This window comes from Neofelis nebulosa, chromosome 8 (genome assembly GCF_028018385.1).
Source record: "Neofelis nebulosa isolate mNeoNeb1 chromosome 8, mNeoNeb1.pri, whole genome shotgun sequence".
Taxonomy (NCBI): Eukaryota; Metazoa; Chordata; class Mammalia; order Carnivora; family Felidae; genus Neofelis; species Neofelis nebulosa.
In genome coordinates, this window is record NC_080789.1 from 3,652,723 (window position 1) to 3,669,085 (window position 16,363).

General features: G+C 50.6%; 1 protein-coding gene across 2 annotated transcripts in view; it reads right to left on the minus strand.

The window, feature by feature from the left end:
- Nucleotides 1-856: 856 nt before the first annotated feature.
- The window catches only part of PPARA (peroxisome proliferator activated receptor alpha), a 73,427-nt gene continuing 57,920 nt past the window's right edge, over nucleotides 857-16,363 (minus strand). For both annotated transcript variants that reach the window (XM_058741001.1, XM_058741002.1), the window contains exons 7-8: nucleotides 10,060-10,507; nucleotides 857-8,352 (exon numbers count right to left, since the gene is read on the minus strand). In XM_058741001.1, the coding sequence (XP_058596984.1) occupies nucleotides 8,105-8,352; nucleotides 10,060-10,507 (696 nt within the window). In that variant the 3' untranslated portion in view covers nucleotides 857-8,104. The remainder of the gene's footprint in view (nucleotides 8,353-10,059; nucleotides 10,508-16,363) is intronic.

Sequence of the window (16,363 nt, forward strand, 5' to 3'; positions counted from 1 at the left end):
GATGGCTCGGAGCCTGGAGCCTGTTTCCGATTCTGTGTCTCCCTCTCTCTCTGCCCCTCTCCCGTTCATGCTCTGTCTCTCTCTGTCCCAAAAATAAAAATTAAAAAAAAAAAAAATGTTGGGAAAAAAAGAAAGTGTTTTTAATCTTGATCATGTGTTAGATTTATAATTAAAAACCCAGACAACCAGTTAACGTTTTGGAAAATAATCCTTCCCCTGAAACATTTGCAGGACAGCTGTTCTCCGTGGCACTCTGGATCTGGCGTGGAGTGGGGCTTGGGTGTTGCTACTTCCAGCCTTTTCTGTCCCCTCAGGCTCTGGCTCCAGCCCAAGGGAGAGGAATGCCTTCCCCTGCCTTCCCTTCCCTCACTCTGCTCTGGAAACTTCAGGGAACTCAGCACCAGCCCTCAGTGGACTATAGGCTGCCCCGGGCACCCCTGCCCTCCCGGCCCCCAGGCGGTGACACACTCAACCGAGTGTGAGCCTCTGTGGTTCTCAGAGGGCAGAACGGGGCGGTCTCACCTAGTAAGTACCGCAAGGCCGACTCACCGGCCGGGAGAATGTTAGATGCGGGTTTGAGGAGGGAACGGAAAAAGAGCTTTTATTGGCTGATCTGTGCACTGGGTTTGTTTCACATGCTCCCCGTGTGTCATGTTATGTCAGATAAATGGCTGTCATCTCAGGGTCACACTGTTCTAGGGCCATTCTGTCCACTGAAGGACTTAAGGCTACAGGTGAAGGCCCCTGTGCAGGTGCAGGGTTGAGCGGGGGGCTGTCCTGGGCTGAGGGCAGATGCTACGGCCAGGACTTGTCAAGCTGAACGTTCACCTCACAGCATCACTCAAAACTCACCAAATAATTTTCAAAAATAGTTTTATTCTTTAAAACCATTAAGGCAACGCTGTACCCTGAAATTAACCCCTTACATTCATCAGTCTTACAGTAGGACATTCCAAACCTGTACGTTCCCACAAACTCAGGATATAAATCAATATATGTGATCAGTTCAATCTCCTAGCAGGAAAAAAGAAGAGGACCAAAGATTTTTAAAAATTAAAGTTATTTTATAGCCATTTTCTAATTCCTTGGAACCACTATCCGTTAACGTGACTAGGAAGATTCCCTCTGCTTTTCTCTGCACACCCCTGCTCCCTGAGGCCCTGCAGGCTCCACCCAGAGCCAGAGAGAGGACACCAGAACCTGCTCTAAAAGGTCTGCTTTGGAACCACTCCTGTCTAGTATTACGACAAGGGGTCTGTCCGCCCCTGAATACTTGGGGAATATAAGGCACCTAAAAATGGTAACGATAAACACACCAAGAAACCAAGCTCAGTCTTGCTTTGGAAACCTGCACCCACCTGATGTGCTCGTGTGCGTGGGTCCCCCTCCCCCTCGGCTTTCGGTACAACGGCCCTGTGGATCCCGGCGGGGGGGGGGGGCGTACGCACCAGGAAGCTTTGCCAAGGCACTGAAAACGACACGGAGTGCCGTGGGGGCTGTGGTTTCTGTTTATGCTTCGGGCTAGCCCATCTGGGCACTGCCAGGGAAGCAGCCGGCGCACACGTTCCATCAGAATATTTCAAATTGCCCAAGTTCTTTGGTAAAAACCCACAGGTAATAATTCCCTGAAGAACAGACAGCTACTTACTGCACAGGATTAGTTCAGGTCTTCGGCAGGCACTGCTGTGAGGAGTAAGTGACTTGTGGCCTGGGTCTCTCGCAGCCTTGCTTGTAGAGACGGTGAAGGTCTGCTGGCTCGCGCTTCACGCACGTGGAGCAAGACGAAGGGAACGGATTGACGCGGGAAGTAAGTTCCGAGTGGCTCGGGAGAGGACCGGCGGTGTGTGTGTGCGTGCGTGTGCAATTGTATTTCAGCTGTTCTGTTCCGGCTTCCTTTGTGCTTCCAGTAGGGTTCAAGAGCCAGGCTGCTAAGAGTATGTCAACTAATACTGATTTCCAAAGATCCCAAATCTCTGCCATTAAACGCATGATTATAAGTTAGTAAGATATTTATACTAGATTTTTAAAAAAACTTGAATCACAGTATTTAAGATATAGCTATCAACATGGTTCTTTTTCCCGTACAGTGTAGAAAAAATAACGATACTCAAACACAAATACCGTAATCTTACTGAAAAGGGTACTGAGTGGTATATTCATCTTTTGTGAGGTACGTTTTTTATGAGGCCTGAAAACAGGAACAGGCCATCTGTGCTTATTAAAAGAGAAGATATTTTCCAAAAGTGAATGATTTTACTCTGAAAAGATTGGTCACGCACTTGTCTTCTGGGCCTGGAGCGTGATCTCCCTGCTTGAAGAGGCCACGCGGAGGCCGGGGGACCCCCTCTGGGCCAGGAGACTCAGTGGCCCGCATGCCCCCACTCTGGGGCTCCCCTCGTGCCCTCGGAGGCAGGGCTCAGGGTGGAGGGCATGTCCCTGCCCTGGTTGGCGCGATACTGCAGCTGATCGTGTTAAATGAAGTTTGGTTGTTGGGTGAGAGAAGGGTGAGGGAGGAGGAGGAGGCTGGTACATTCCCTTCTCTGGAGAAGCACGTGGGGAAGCCTTTCACACTTGACCTACACTAGCAAACATTTTAAATGGAAAAATCTGACCCAGGTCTTAATATGATCTCTGATGTAAAAAAAAAAAAAAAAAAAAAAAAATGTTTCTTAGTTTTTTGTTTGTTTGTTTGCTTTTGCAAATGATGCATTTAACAGTTACGGGGCCACCGGGGTCCTTGATGTTTTCGGTCGCTCCAGTCAACGTGAGACACGGAACGTGGATGCAGCTTGGTCTGTGCTCTTCTGCAGAGTTCCGACAGGGCGTGGCTGTTTGTATGTCAGCTGGGCCACAGGGTATGGTCCCCCCTTTCCTGAGGTGGGTGGGAAACGGTTGCACTTCTGGTTCAGACTGAAATGTGGAGAGGCAAGTGGTCCGCCGGGAGCCCCGCTCTAGAGGTGAGAAGACCGCCCCAGGGCCCCAGCTGGCCGAGGGCCGTGCAAGTAACCCCGGCCGGCAGCCTCTCGCCCGTCGTCCTGACACGAGGGCCACGGCCACAGCTTTTTTACGAGCCTCAACCCACCCCACCAAACTGAAGCTTAAGACACCCTGCCGCATTCCACAAAAACAGCACAATGGAAAGAATTGTGTAATTCTTCAAACTAAAGCATGAAGATTGTCTTTTTTTTTCCCCCTCTTATAAAACTTTCAGTAACGCATTCTGGTTTGCCTTGTGGTTTCCAGAGAAATGCAGTGATGCAATGGACCTCCCATATCCCGAGTCTGACCAAATTCACTGCTTTAATTCTTACTCTGGTGTGTTTGGCAGGCTGGGGGTCGATGACCATTTTCCTGAATCCTATTAAAGTGGCAGTGGAGGGGCACCTGGGTGGCTCAGTTGATTAAGCGTCTGGCTTTTGATTTCGGCTCAGGTCAAGATCTCACAGTTCATCAGTTCGAGCCCAGCATCGGGCTCTGAGCTGACATGGGGCCTGCTTGGGATTCTTTGTCTCTCCCTCCCTCTCTGCCCCTCCCCTGCTTGCACACTTTCTCTCTCTCAAAATAAATAAAAGACATTTTTAAAAAAAGTGGCAGGGGAACCCCATAAATCAGCTTGGACCAAGAGTTAGGAGAAGCCGGGCCACTTTTAAAAAAGGAGAACAAATACAGAGAGCCTGGCTTTGGGGCTGCCGAGTGCCGGGCAGTGCCAGTGCGGTGAAGACTGGCTACGTGGAAAAAAATTCCTCGGACGCTTCTTAATAGCCCTCAGTTGGTGGCACCGATCTCAGTCTGTGACGTGCATGGACAGTCGAATGTCCCTGCCATCCTGAATTGACATCACTGCCATGAACTTAAAGGCGTTAAGCAGGTGACCCCTCCAGGAACACCTGCAGGGGAGGACGGGGTCAGGCCACCCTGCCTGTTGGAAGTGGCCGGCAGGAGGGGGAGCGTGCTTGCTACACCCGAGGCCAAAGACGCACAAGGCCAGGCGGCCCTCACCCCGAGCCCAGATGTTTCCACTTGAACCTGGGATGATCTCCGCTGAGCCCCTCAAGAGGCTGGGAGCTGGAGGCTGCAGGAGCCTGCTTTGAGGGCGGTAAAGGTCCATGCCGTAGGTGGTGGGCCATGAGCGCTGGACATGTTTTCCTAGTGGGACCCAAGCTTGGAAAGGTCACACGGGGAAGAGGCACTTTGAAGGTGGCTGGCTTTCCCTGCTTCCCCGGAAGCGCCCTGCGTAGGGCCAGGCTAGTGGCCCAGTCGGTCTTGAGAGCAGTGGACTTGGTTGAAACTGTGGCACCCCCTATTTGAACACAAGTTCGTAAGACATTGCAAAGACAGGTGTGGCCACTGGGTCAACACAAGGAAACCATCATGTATCCAGTGGCTAAGTATCAAATGTGCTTGGTGCCACCGTGGTTTGAAGAAGGGAGCGAGAGGCAGGGAAGGCCCAGAGTCAGCACAGGGCCACAGGTGCGCCTACTAGGGGTGAGCCCTTGGAAAGTCACGGCCCAGCTAGGTTTCCTCGAGGCACCTCCTCCCACCCTCGTCTGGCCGGCTTAGGCAGCCAGCAGGCTCAGGCGGAGGGGAGGCCCTCGGCGGGGCGGGTCAATGCAGGCGGTGACCTTTGTCATGTCTCCCAGACCCGGGTTATGCTCAAACTCTGTCCCGCTAAACGGGGCAGCAACTTCTGCACATGTGTATCTCCGAGGCTCCCTTTAAACAACAAGAGTGCCTTCAGAAAGCTATAACCTTCCATCTCTCTGTGCGCAGTCAAGCAAAGAAAGGTGAGCCTGACTCCAGATGCTCCAGAAGGACCCCCCGCGTTTTGTGCACCTTAATTTTAACAGTGCCTTTTGATGTAGCTCATTGAGGTAGCTGCTACGCTGTGGATTTGGGAAACAGTAGTGGCTGAAGGGACAGTTTACTTGTCATCAGACATTAAACCAAGGATTGTACTCGTGCCTCGAGCTTCTGCTCGGATCATGGGGTGCTGCCCGGTCTCGGGGACCGCCACATGACCCTTGAGGCTGCTCGTTTCCTTAGAGTTCTGGACGGCCCAGAGTAAGAAATGCATCCAAAACCCGGAAAGAAACGTTCTCGCTTTGAAAACGAAAAGAATCCCTCGGCCACAGGGACAGCTCTCGCGGGCATTCTGGAACGCCCTGGGCACCACGTTTCTTCTCCCGGACTTCACGTTCTGACTCGTGTAGACGTATACGTACTCTTTAGGAGGATGCTCTCAATGTGTCTCGTCCAAGAGTCTGAGGAAGGCTGCAGGGAAACTCGAGCCGGGCGGGAAGGACGGAGCAGCTCTCTGGCACTCCGGCGATTCCCCCGCGTGCTGATGCAGTGGCCAACACCCTGGTTTTGATGATGCCGGGCCTCGCCGAAGCGGCCGCGGGCGCCTGCAGCCCTCAGGGTGGCAGGGGCAGAATTCGGCGTGTGGGACGCCCGGCCGGACCTGCCCAGGAGGCAGAAGACGAGGGACGCTGGGGGAATCGGGTGGAGAGGTCCGGCTGGCTCCCGGGCCCAGGAGTCATCCTTGTCAGTCCTGCAAAGGCCGTTCGTAATCCCGTGGTCTCCCGGGCGTTTGGCATTTGTGGCTTGGTGAAGAGGGGAGCCGCCCCGTGGGCCAGTCCACCAGGAGAGGAAGGGCTCCGGGCTCTGGCTTGAGGCTTCTAGAACCTGTTGCGTCCCATCTACTGAACTTCACGCTGACGTCAGCTGAAACCCAGCAGGCACTGCATGCGGTTTAAAGAGTCCCTACTGGAAATGCAACAGTATTTTGAACTGGTGAACAGTTCGTCCATCTGACTATCAGTGGTCTGAGAAACTTTTCAATAGGTGACCCAAAATATCGAGTGGCGATTAGTGACTATTATTTAAAACGAATGTGTGATAAACGTGAACGAGTTCAAGTGGCGTTCGAGCTGAGGTCTCCGTGGCCTCCTTTGTGGCTTCACCGGGAACGTGGCGGGGAGTCTAGCTGGGCCCCGAGAGTGCCAAATGCTCACCAACACTAGGAACGCAGGACCTGTGGCTTTGTCAGCCTGTCGCCACAGGATGCATGAAATAAGGAGTTTTCAAAAATAAGTTTCATGAAAATAGAGACGGTGTGAGCGACTCTTCTGAAAGCCTGGGTCTCGAGGGTCACTTTCCGAGGCCACGTCTGTGAACAGCGTCTATCTGGGGCACCGCAGGAGAGAGGCCAGTGGTCAACAGAGGCAGCAAGGACCTGGCATCGGAATGTAGCCTCTGTCCCTGAACCTGTGGACAAGCCACGGCCCTTCGGCCCCACAGATCCAGGGAGCCCCGTCCTAGGGCAGGACGCGGACGCGCCTCTGACTCAAAGCTGAGCTCCCTTCTGATTTCGGATGACCTCTTGACTGGTGTCATTCATATGTGGAAATACTTTTACTCGCTTCCAACAGATCCTTTAATTGGATCTTTCCACAAAATGAAAAGTGAAAAGTACCACTCACGTTTAATTCTGAAAAGGATGTGCCCGTTGTAGCGTTTGCCTTTTCCAGCTGAAACCTCAGCTGCCCTCTCTGGCTGCATTCCCAGGGTGCCGATCTTGGGAACTTGATCAATTTCAATCCTGATCATTCTTCCAACAGCAAATAGCATCGACCCGCTAGAGCCACATTTTCTAAAGACAGAGGGGGAGGGGCGCTGAGGGCACAACCAGGTCCTAAGTGCTGCTGGGAGGAGAGGTGGCCGGTGTCCCCGCCCCCCACCGGAAGCCTCAGCCCTGGCAGGCTGAGCCCGGCCTGGCTTGGAGGGCGGGGACTGCCGCACACCCTCCCATGGGACGCTCACCTTCCATGGTGGACAGAAAGACAGAGTCTTTCTGGGTCCATATGTTCTAGACAAAAACCACGATCAGCACTGCTTTCCCAACCAGACCGAGGTTGAGAAATGACCTTTAAGGCTGAAATAAGTATTTTAGGTGTTGGGAAAGCTACCACGTGAAGGACTCTGTGCCTGCCCCCCTCACTCTCCAGGTGCCCCCCACCACCCCTGCCCTGGCCCGTGTCTGCCTCGTTTTCTCCACTCTCAGGAGCAGCTGCTCTCACCAAGGGTTAAAAAAATAAAGCTGCCCATTTGAGAAAGTGACACAGGAAAAGACCAAGGAGCTGCCTTGACACACAGGGCTCAGAGGAACATCGACAGACCGTTTGTCAGTTTGCTCCTGAAAACGCTTTCGTGGCCCCCAGACAACCTGACTCGGTCGGTTCAGGTTTGGAAACAGAGGTCAGAGGAACAGAGAGCCTGACATACTTTCTGTTTGTCTTGCTCCTGCTGCCCACAGACGCCAGCTCGAAACGGGCAGGCCGTCAAGCCCAGGGGCGTTCTTGGGACGTGGCTTCCCGGGATCTTCCACACAAACCTGGAAACGGGCCTTTGCTGCGCACTAGCTACAACCACAAAGACAGCGAAAAGCAACCGACCGCTGCATCCCGATGGCTTATCAGGCATGTCTCGGAAACTTTAAATCCTCCGATTCAAAACCAGCACGCTGTCTTTCCTCAAATGCGGGACACAGAATTAACACCTTCCCAATAAATATTTTACCGCTTTTTACATACCTAACCTTTGGGTTCCTCTAGATTTACAGGATCATAAAAGTTAAAAAGTGCCGATTAGTTTTCAAAACGATACAGGCGCACAATAGTCAAAAGGTGGGGAAAAGGTGGGGAAAAGACCCGACCACGTCTGTCGAGGCCACCAGTTAATCGGACGGTAAATTGCTAACGCGACGTGAAGAAATCTGCATTGATTAACACCGGGTGAGTCAAAATCAGGCCTCTGCGCGTCACTCCCCTTGACTTGCCAAGAACTGCATCTTAGCTGCTTCTCACCAGCTTTTCAGTACTTGGCACGCTCTGAGAAGTCCTGGTGTAAAAGAAAAGGAGAGAGAGAGAGAGAGAGAGAAACGCGGACTAGGGTTCCGGTTACCTAGAGCTTTCGTCCCGTTCGCTAAGGCAAGAACGGTGGAATTTGTGCAAAGTGGGCATGGCTCCCACTTCTCACGCGGTAGGGCTGTCGCCTCGGAAAGACCCTCGGAGAGCCGCGCGCTTCGCCGTTCGCGTCGCAGCCGTCAGTACATGTCCCGGTAGATTTCCTGCAGCAGCGGGTGCAGGGCGGCATCAGACTCGGTCTTCTTGATGACCTGCACGAGCTGCGCGTGCTCGGTGACCAGCTGCCGGAGGTCTGCCATTTTTTGCAGGAGCTTTGGGAAGAGGAAGATGTTGTCTGGGTGGTTGCTCTGCAGGTGAAGTTTGAGCACGTGCACGATGCCCTCCTGCATTTTTTCAATGTGTCCCACGTTGAGAAGGCCTGGCCGATCTATCCTCGAAAGAAAGAAGAGGTGGTTGGGATCGTCACAGCAGCATTAGCGCCTTGTAACTATTTATCAGTGTGGGAAAGCAAACCTCCTTATTTTGTGTGACCTTTCTACTTTTTTTTTTACATTTATTCATTTTTGAGAGACAGAGCACAAGCGGGGAAGGGGCAGAGAGAGAGAAGGAGACACAGAATCCGAAGCAGGCTCCGGGCTCCCGAGCTGTCAGCACAGAGCCCGACGTGGGGCTGAAACCCACGAGCTGTGAGATCATGACCTGAGCCAAAGTCGGAGGCTCAACCGACTGAGCCACCCCGGCGCCCCTATAATTATTAACTTTTTAGACAGATTTTAAAAAACAAAGGTTTAATGTATCATATAGGCTTAATGGATACCTCACCACTTTTCTGTATATATAGGCTTGATCTAGGATTGTAATTTCCTTTGGAGAACTGTGGTCACCCTACATATAAATAGTTGTGCATTGCTCCTCTCCAGAGCACTCCATCTCGAGCACCCCAAGGATGGCGGTAGATGACGTACAACCGTTTTGCAACTTTACACGTTTCGCCAGAGCGCGAGGACTCCCTCCACCTGACTGTGTGCAGATGGATGGGAACAGGGGCAGGCCTTGCGGGGCTGCCGGAGTCTGGGTGGTCGTGGCCAGCCTCAACCCTGCGTGCGAGCGCACCCGGGGGGATGGAAGAGCTTGTGGCAGCGTGAGGGGGCGGTCGCCCCCTCGGTCTCCCCCAAGGCTGGGTAAGGTCAGCCGAGTTTACAGTGCAGGGAGGACCTTCTTATACCAGGACAGGGTTATTTAAAGGAACATGACAGGGAGCCAAGATTCTGGGAGCTGCAGAGCTGGAGAAAGCCCAGATTCCCTTCTGTGGGACCCATGTCCTTGGCAAAGCAAACTGCAATCTGCCAGTTAGCTACTAATGATTTTCACTATGAAACAGGATAAATATACCAACAGTGAGCAAAACTGTGTAACATCTATGTGGCACTCTATACAATACTTTTTGTAATATGGACATAATCCTATAATAATAGAATCATATAAGAGTAATATACACCATATAGTATAACATAATTCTAAGATGTATTAGATATGAGATACGTTAGATCAAATTATATTGCCATTATACCTAATATATATTTGATATGATTATAATTAGAAACAGACTTATGTATATAGCATTATAATTATGAATAGGACACGTTTGTACAAATAGGTATTTGTGTATTTTTTTAATTAAAAAATTTTTTTTGATGTTTATTTATTTTTGAGACAGAGAGAGAGAGAGAGAGAGAGAGAGAGAGAGAGAGGGCAAGTGAATGGGAGAAGGGCAGAGAGAGGGAGACACAGAATCAGAAGCAGGCTCCAGGCTCTGAGCCATCAGCACAGAGCCCGATGCGGGGCTCAACCCCACGAACTGCGAGATCATGACCTGAGCTGAAGTCGGACGCTCAACCGACTGAGCCCCCCAGGCGCCCCTACTTATTTGCATATGTTAACGTATGCTGTAATATGACACGACAGGATGTAATTCTCACTTAATTCTTGTCAGGGGTGATGCAGGGGCTCAGATGCCCTCCTACCTGCCAGCACACGCTCCAAGTGCCCGACTCCCGCACGTACCACATTTACGGCTGTTCTTCAGATCGGGAGGCTGCAGGTGACACGGCACCAGGTTAAGTCAACGACTTACCTCCACAGCAAATTATAGCAGCCACAAAAAGGGAAATATCACTGTCGTCCAGTTCCAACGCGTTGAACTTCATCGCAAAGTCAAACTTAGGTTCCATGATATCACAAAATGGTTTCCTTAGGCTCTTTAGGAATTCACGAGTTATAAAACCATTTCCATATGCTACCAGCATCCCGTCTTTATTCATCACAGAAGACAGCATCGCAAATATGGCCTCATAAACTCCATATTTCAGCAAAGTGACTTGGTCGTTCAAGTCCAAGTTTGCAAAGCCAGGGATGGACTTGGCGAACTCCGTGAGCTCCGTGACCGTCTCCACGGACGTGCACTGGCAGCAGTGGAAGATGCGGACTTCTGCTTCCTTGTTCTGGATGCCGTTGGCCACCAACTTGGCCACCAGAGTCTTCTCGGCCATGCACAGTGTCTCCATGTCATGTATGACAAAGGGCTGCGAAGAAACACCGGAAAAGGTCAATTAACTGGTGACAGGCAGTCCTCTTCATCATCAATGAATTGATGAACAGCCACGGTCTCCAAATCACCCATGGGGCAGTCTTCATCCTTAACCTCAAAACTAATCGGGGACATGAAGACACACATAGAGAACTAATGATGTAAGTCAGTAAGATAATAATCACTTCCTGACACTGGGTGGAGATTTCATGGCTAAGACGACAAAGGTCTGATTTGGGCAGGAAAGCTAACAACAGAACGTTCGCAAAGCACTTTTAATATTTTATTAAAAAAAAAATTTTTAATGTTTATTTATTTTTGAGACAGAGAGAGAGCATGAACGGGGGAGGGTCAGAGAGAGAGAGGGAGACACAGAATCTGAAGCAGCTCCAGGCTCCGAGCTGTCAGCACCGAGCCCGACGCGGGGCTCGAACTCACGGGCCGCGAGATCGTGACCTGAGCCGAAGTCGGACGCCCAATCGACTGAGCCACCCAGGCGCCCCAACATTTTATAATATTCTCTGAGCTCTTAAACTGCAATAGCTTTTGAATTTTTATCATGGAAGTACAATTGACACACCATGTCACATTGGTTTCAGGTGCGCAACATGGTGGTTCGACAGGTGTACACGTGATGCTGTGTTCACCACGACGAGCCTCGTTGCCAGACGTTACTGCAATATTACTGACTCGAGTCCCTGTGCTGTACTTTTCATCCCCCTGGCTTCTTTATTTTATAATGAAACACATGTGCCTCTCAATCACCTGCACCCATTTCGCCCATCCCATAATAGTTCTTAATTCTACCATTTTACGAACTTTGGAGACATCCATCGCTATCTAACACGGCTAAGGGAATAAACTTGACACGTGATATACAGAACTCAGAAAGTTGGCAAAGTTTGCACAGCAATAAGCAAACAAGCGTTGTTAAGTCCTTGCTCTTTGGGGGTAGACTGGGAAAAGTCTCCAAGAACCCTCATTTCCCTGTGCATCAGACTGAAATCGGCACTTTAGTGCTCCGTTCCGGAACAAGTGCCAAACCCCCACGGTATGTTGCCATACCATTTGCATCGGAGCCCACTCGTTGTGCCATTTTCTGAGGGGGGAAGAAGAGACGCCTGGCCATATTACTTGAAGCCAGCATGCCCAGAGGGATTATAATCTGGCGGGGCACAAGAGAACGGATGCACATACGTTTTGTGCTGCTGGCCAAAACGTACACCAGATCTGTGTGCAGAGCAGAAGAAATGACAGCTTCTACGCGACCTCTGTGATTTATAATGTGTTCTACAGATCAGTAATGAGGCGGGCCGAAGCATTATTTTCAATTCCTCCTGGGATATTTCAATGTAGAACGCATAAGCCGCTCATGATTTTAAGACTCACTCTGCCAATGGGCAAAACACGTCACTGACATTGCATCTGGACCCTTGGCATGATGTGTTCCCTATTTCTGGGCCCCCAAGAGCATCTGGAGAAACCACAGTGCCAAACCGCCTTCAGGGCGCCTGTGGGGTGCTATTTGTCCCAGAAGCAAGGTAGAGTATCGGAACAATACACGGGAGCGTTTCTGAAAAAACTTTTAAAAATGTTTTTGTTTTATTTATTTTTGAGAGAGCACAAGCAGGGGAGTGGCGGAGAGAGAGAGGGACAGAGGATCTGAAGCGGGCTCCGTGCTGACAGCAGCGAGCCCGATATGGGGCTTGAACTCACGAATTGCAAGATCCATGACTCAAGCCAAAGTCAGACGCTCAACCGACTGAGCCACCCCCAGGTGCCCCATTTCTGAAATGTTTAAACAAAATCAGAGTTTGCAATACAGCGTTGGACGAAAATATAATTTGATTCTACGTCTGAAGAGCATACTCTAAAAATTCCCTGTGAATGAGCGAAAACATTCGAAATACAAAATTCAGAGCCAAAATTTCCGAATATCTCCAGTTTGATTAAGGAAGACTAAAACTGTTGCTCTCTAAAGATCATAAAAGCCAGATTATCATTGTTTTGAGGAAGTTTGGGGGCAGTTCTGCTTCATGGGAGATTGCTCAGGTTTAAGGAATTAACATTCTAGGATGGACTGGAGACATGCTTTTAAAAGAGTTCATGGGGGGTGCCTGGGTGGCTCAGTCAGTTGAGTGTCCGGCTTCGGCTCAGGTCATGATCTCGCGGTTCGTGGGTTCGAGTCCCGCGTCGGGGTCTGTGCTGACAGCTCGGAGCCTGGAGCCTGCTTCCGATCCTGTGCCTCCCTCTTGCTCTGCCCCTCCCCTGCTTGTACTCTGTCTCGCTCAGAAAGAAATCAACATTTAAAATAAATAAAAGGGTACACAGCTTTCCCCTCAGTTCCAGAAAATATACTAGTAGGCCACCTTGGTTACATCACTGGCTTTTTAGAAGTACAACAGCGGGGAGCCTGGGTGGCTCAGTGGGTTAATAGTCTGACTTAATTTCGGCTCAGGTCATGATCTCACAGCTCGTGAGTTCAAGCCCCACGTCGGGCTCTGTGCTGACAGCTCGGAGCCCGGAGCCTGCTTCGGATTCTGTGTCTCCCTCTCTCTCTGCCCCTCCCCCACTTGCACTCTCTCTCAAAAATAAACATACAAAAAAAAAGTACCTATGGCAGAAATAAAGGTCTTAAAGTTGTGTGGCCAGAGAAATTTGGGAAACGCTGAGTTAAAGGAAGTTAGGACCTTCCAGAGTCTCTATCGCAACAGGTGTGTGCAGTGAAGCTTCGAGAGCAGGGACAGGCAGTAGCTCCCAAAGTACGTGACCACAGAACATGGGTTTCTTTTTTGATGGCGCATCTCGCAGGACCGGCTACAGAATTTGCGGGCCTCAGGGCAAAATGAAAACGTGGGGCCCCTTGTTAAAAAATGATGAAGAATTTCAAGACAGCAACAGAACATTACATCCCAGCGTGGGGCCCTTCCAGGCACAGGGCTTTCTGAAATGGGATACACGCCCCCGAAACCCGTCCGGGACTGGTTTTATGTGAAACATACTCTCATAAATGGGGATATAACTGGCACAAATATTTCATTTCATTTTTATAAAATCATCACTTGGATTTTAAGGAGGCAGGGCCTCACTAACAGAATTAGGAACCATTTGAATTCAAAACAGGTGCTCACATTAAGAAACCAATGTTTATTAAAGAGAAATTATGTATGCTAACACACTTGATAAACACAGTTGATAGGACCATCTAAAAAAATCCACGCTGTTTATATCTAACTGTGGAATGCGCCTTTTATACTTAAGTTAGAATATGAATGTATCTGCCATCACGGGTGGTCATTTCAAATAAATAAAGCATGCTGTGATGAGTTTAAATAGCGTGAGGCAGAAACCTGCCCAATTTCCCCCCAAATCACTCCCCACTGAGACCAGAAGGTTCTCCTAACTGACATCTATCACTCATGTGCAAACCTGATTGGTATCGTGTGTGTCGATGATGTTACTGACAAGAACTGATCTTTACTTACTTAAAAAAAAATTTTTTTTTAATGTTTATTTCTGAGAGAGAGAGAGTGAAAACAGGGGAGGGCAGAGAGAGAGAGGGAGACACAGAATCCGAAGCAGGCTCCAGGCTCTGAGCTTGTCAGCACGGAGCCCGACGCGGGGCTCGAACCCACAAGCCGTGAGATCATCGAGCTCAAGTCGGGGGCTCCACTGACTGAGCCACCCAGGCGCCCCAAGAACTCGTCTTTAAATACATTTAAACAGCACTTTCTATGGAAAGTCAGGCAGCACCAGCTTTTAGGAAAAACTTACTTGTGAATTATTGGTGTAATTGCTTTGGATGAAACCATTTAGTAAGCTTCAGTTAGGTTTTACTACACATTTCTAGTAAACAGTATAAAAAGTATGTTTTTCAATCTTAAAGCAACATCCCCTAAAGAGGTGATGCCATTTCAGGATGACACCAGGAGGCCCCTTGTCCCGAAGAATCAGGAACATTGCGAAAAGGGGCGCCTGGGTGGCTCAGTCGGTTGGGCGTTTGACTTCGGCTCGGGTCTTGATCTCACGGTTGGTGAGTTCAAGCTCCACATCGAGCTCGCTCCTGTCAGCGCAGAGCCTGCTTTGGGTCCTCTGTCCGCTTCTCTCTGCCCCTCCCGGGCTCATGCTCTCTCTCAAAACTACATAAACATTAAAAAAAAAAAACAAAAAAAACTGGGGCGCCTGGGTGGCTCAGTCGGTTAAGCGTCCGACTTTGGCTCAGGTCGCGATTTCACAGTCTGTGAGTTTGAGCTCTGCGTCGGGCTCTGTGCTGACAGCTTGGAGTCTGGAGCCTGCTTCGGATCCTGTGTCTCTCTCTGTCTGCCCCTCCCCCGCTCATACTCTGTCTCTCTCAAAATTAAATAAACATTCAAAAAAATTAAACAACAAGTGTTAGAATCCATTCCCAGCCACAGGTCAAAAATTCGTCCCCTTGCTTCATTTAGTCTTCTCAGACAAGACACCTGACTCTGTTACTATAATCCCAGTTTGCATTCAGGCTGGCTGCTACTGACTCATGATTTTGTCTAAAAATTATGTTCCCAGAGGACAAAGATTTTCCATAACTGGTGACATTCAAAGACTCTAAATATAATCCCTGACAATTGTGGGCAACACGGGAATCTTTGAGAGGAACATCTGAATTAAGAAACTTGTAGCCAGGCCTGGGTGACTCAGTCGGTTAAGCGTTAAGCATCGGACTTCGGCTCAGGTCACAATCTGACCTGACCACAGCTGGTGGGTTCGAGCCCCGTGTCAGGCTCTGTGGTGACAACTCAGAGCCTGGAAACTGCTTCGGATTCTGTGTCTCCCTCTCTCTCTGCCCCTCCCCGGCTCACCCTCTGTCTCTTTAGGGCTGTAAGGCCTCTGAAGCCAGAAGTGAGCTGGAGCGAGGACGGGTGTGTGCACATGTGCAGAGCTGGGGCCTGAGCACTTGGGAGCGGCCCGCATGCGGAGGGCGCCCTTGGGAGGGGACAGAGCGCGGAAGGCCCAGACTTCAGCGCTCCTCTCCATCTCATTCCAAGTGGCCTCCTGGAACGTCTCCTTGTGACATTCTTAACACCTCACACATCAACACACGGACTTTTTAGGACACTGTTGAAGAGCACTTCTTTTGGAAGCCAAGTTCGGATGGCACCGATGTTGCCTCTGCACCTCAGCTTGTTCCTGGCACCCGCATATCAGGGGGCAGCAAGGGACCTGACAAGCGAGGACTAGGTAACTGAGGACCCTGCTCGTTTTCTGGCCTCAAGGTTCGGAGATCTCAGGGGCTCAAACCAGCCCTTGTGCGGACGGAAACATTCGCTATTCCTGCCGTCACCCCCCTGCGGATCTTTCCCCAAAGCCATGGAATCTCCATACTTCCTGCAGCCCCCTTCTTCCTCTCAAGACCCTCTCTGCACCCCTCCCCCTTCCCCTCCCACAGCATCCCCCTCCTGGCCCACCCAGCCTCCTAACTGGTTCCAGGTCAGCTATGGGTCTTTGTAGAGGCTGTGTCCTGCACGGGGGGCTCTAAGTCCCAGGAAGTGCCCCATTGGGCTGGTGGGGAGGAGGGGGACGGGGAAGGGCCAAGGCAGAGGGCCTTGGGTGAAGCAGTCCGGCCCTGTGCAGACACCGCGATCACAGGATCACCGGCCATGAGCAGCAGACACCTGCACGCTGCCTTTCAGACCGGTGACCTTGCACTCTGGTTTGGAGGTGGGGGGCAGGGGCAGGCACGCGCCCCCCCGCAAGCAGTTTGCTCTATTCCCTTTCTCCTGTACGGTGAAGCCCCAGCCCAGACTTCAAGTCTGTTATTTATTTCCTTAAGATGAAAATAGATTCCTCCCAGAGAGGAAATGCCCAGATGGCA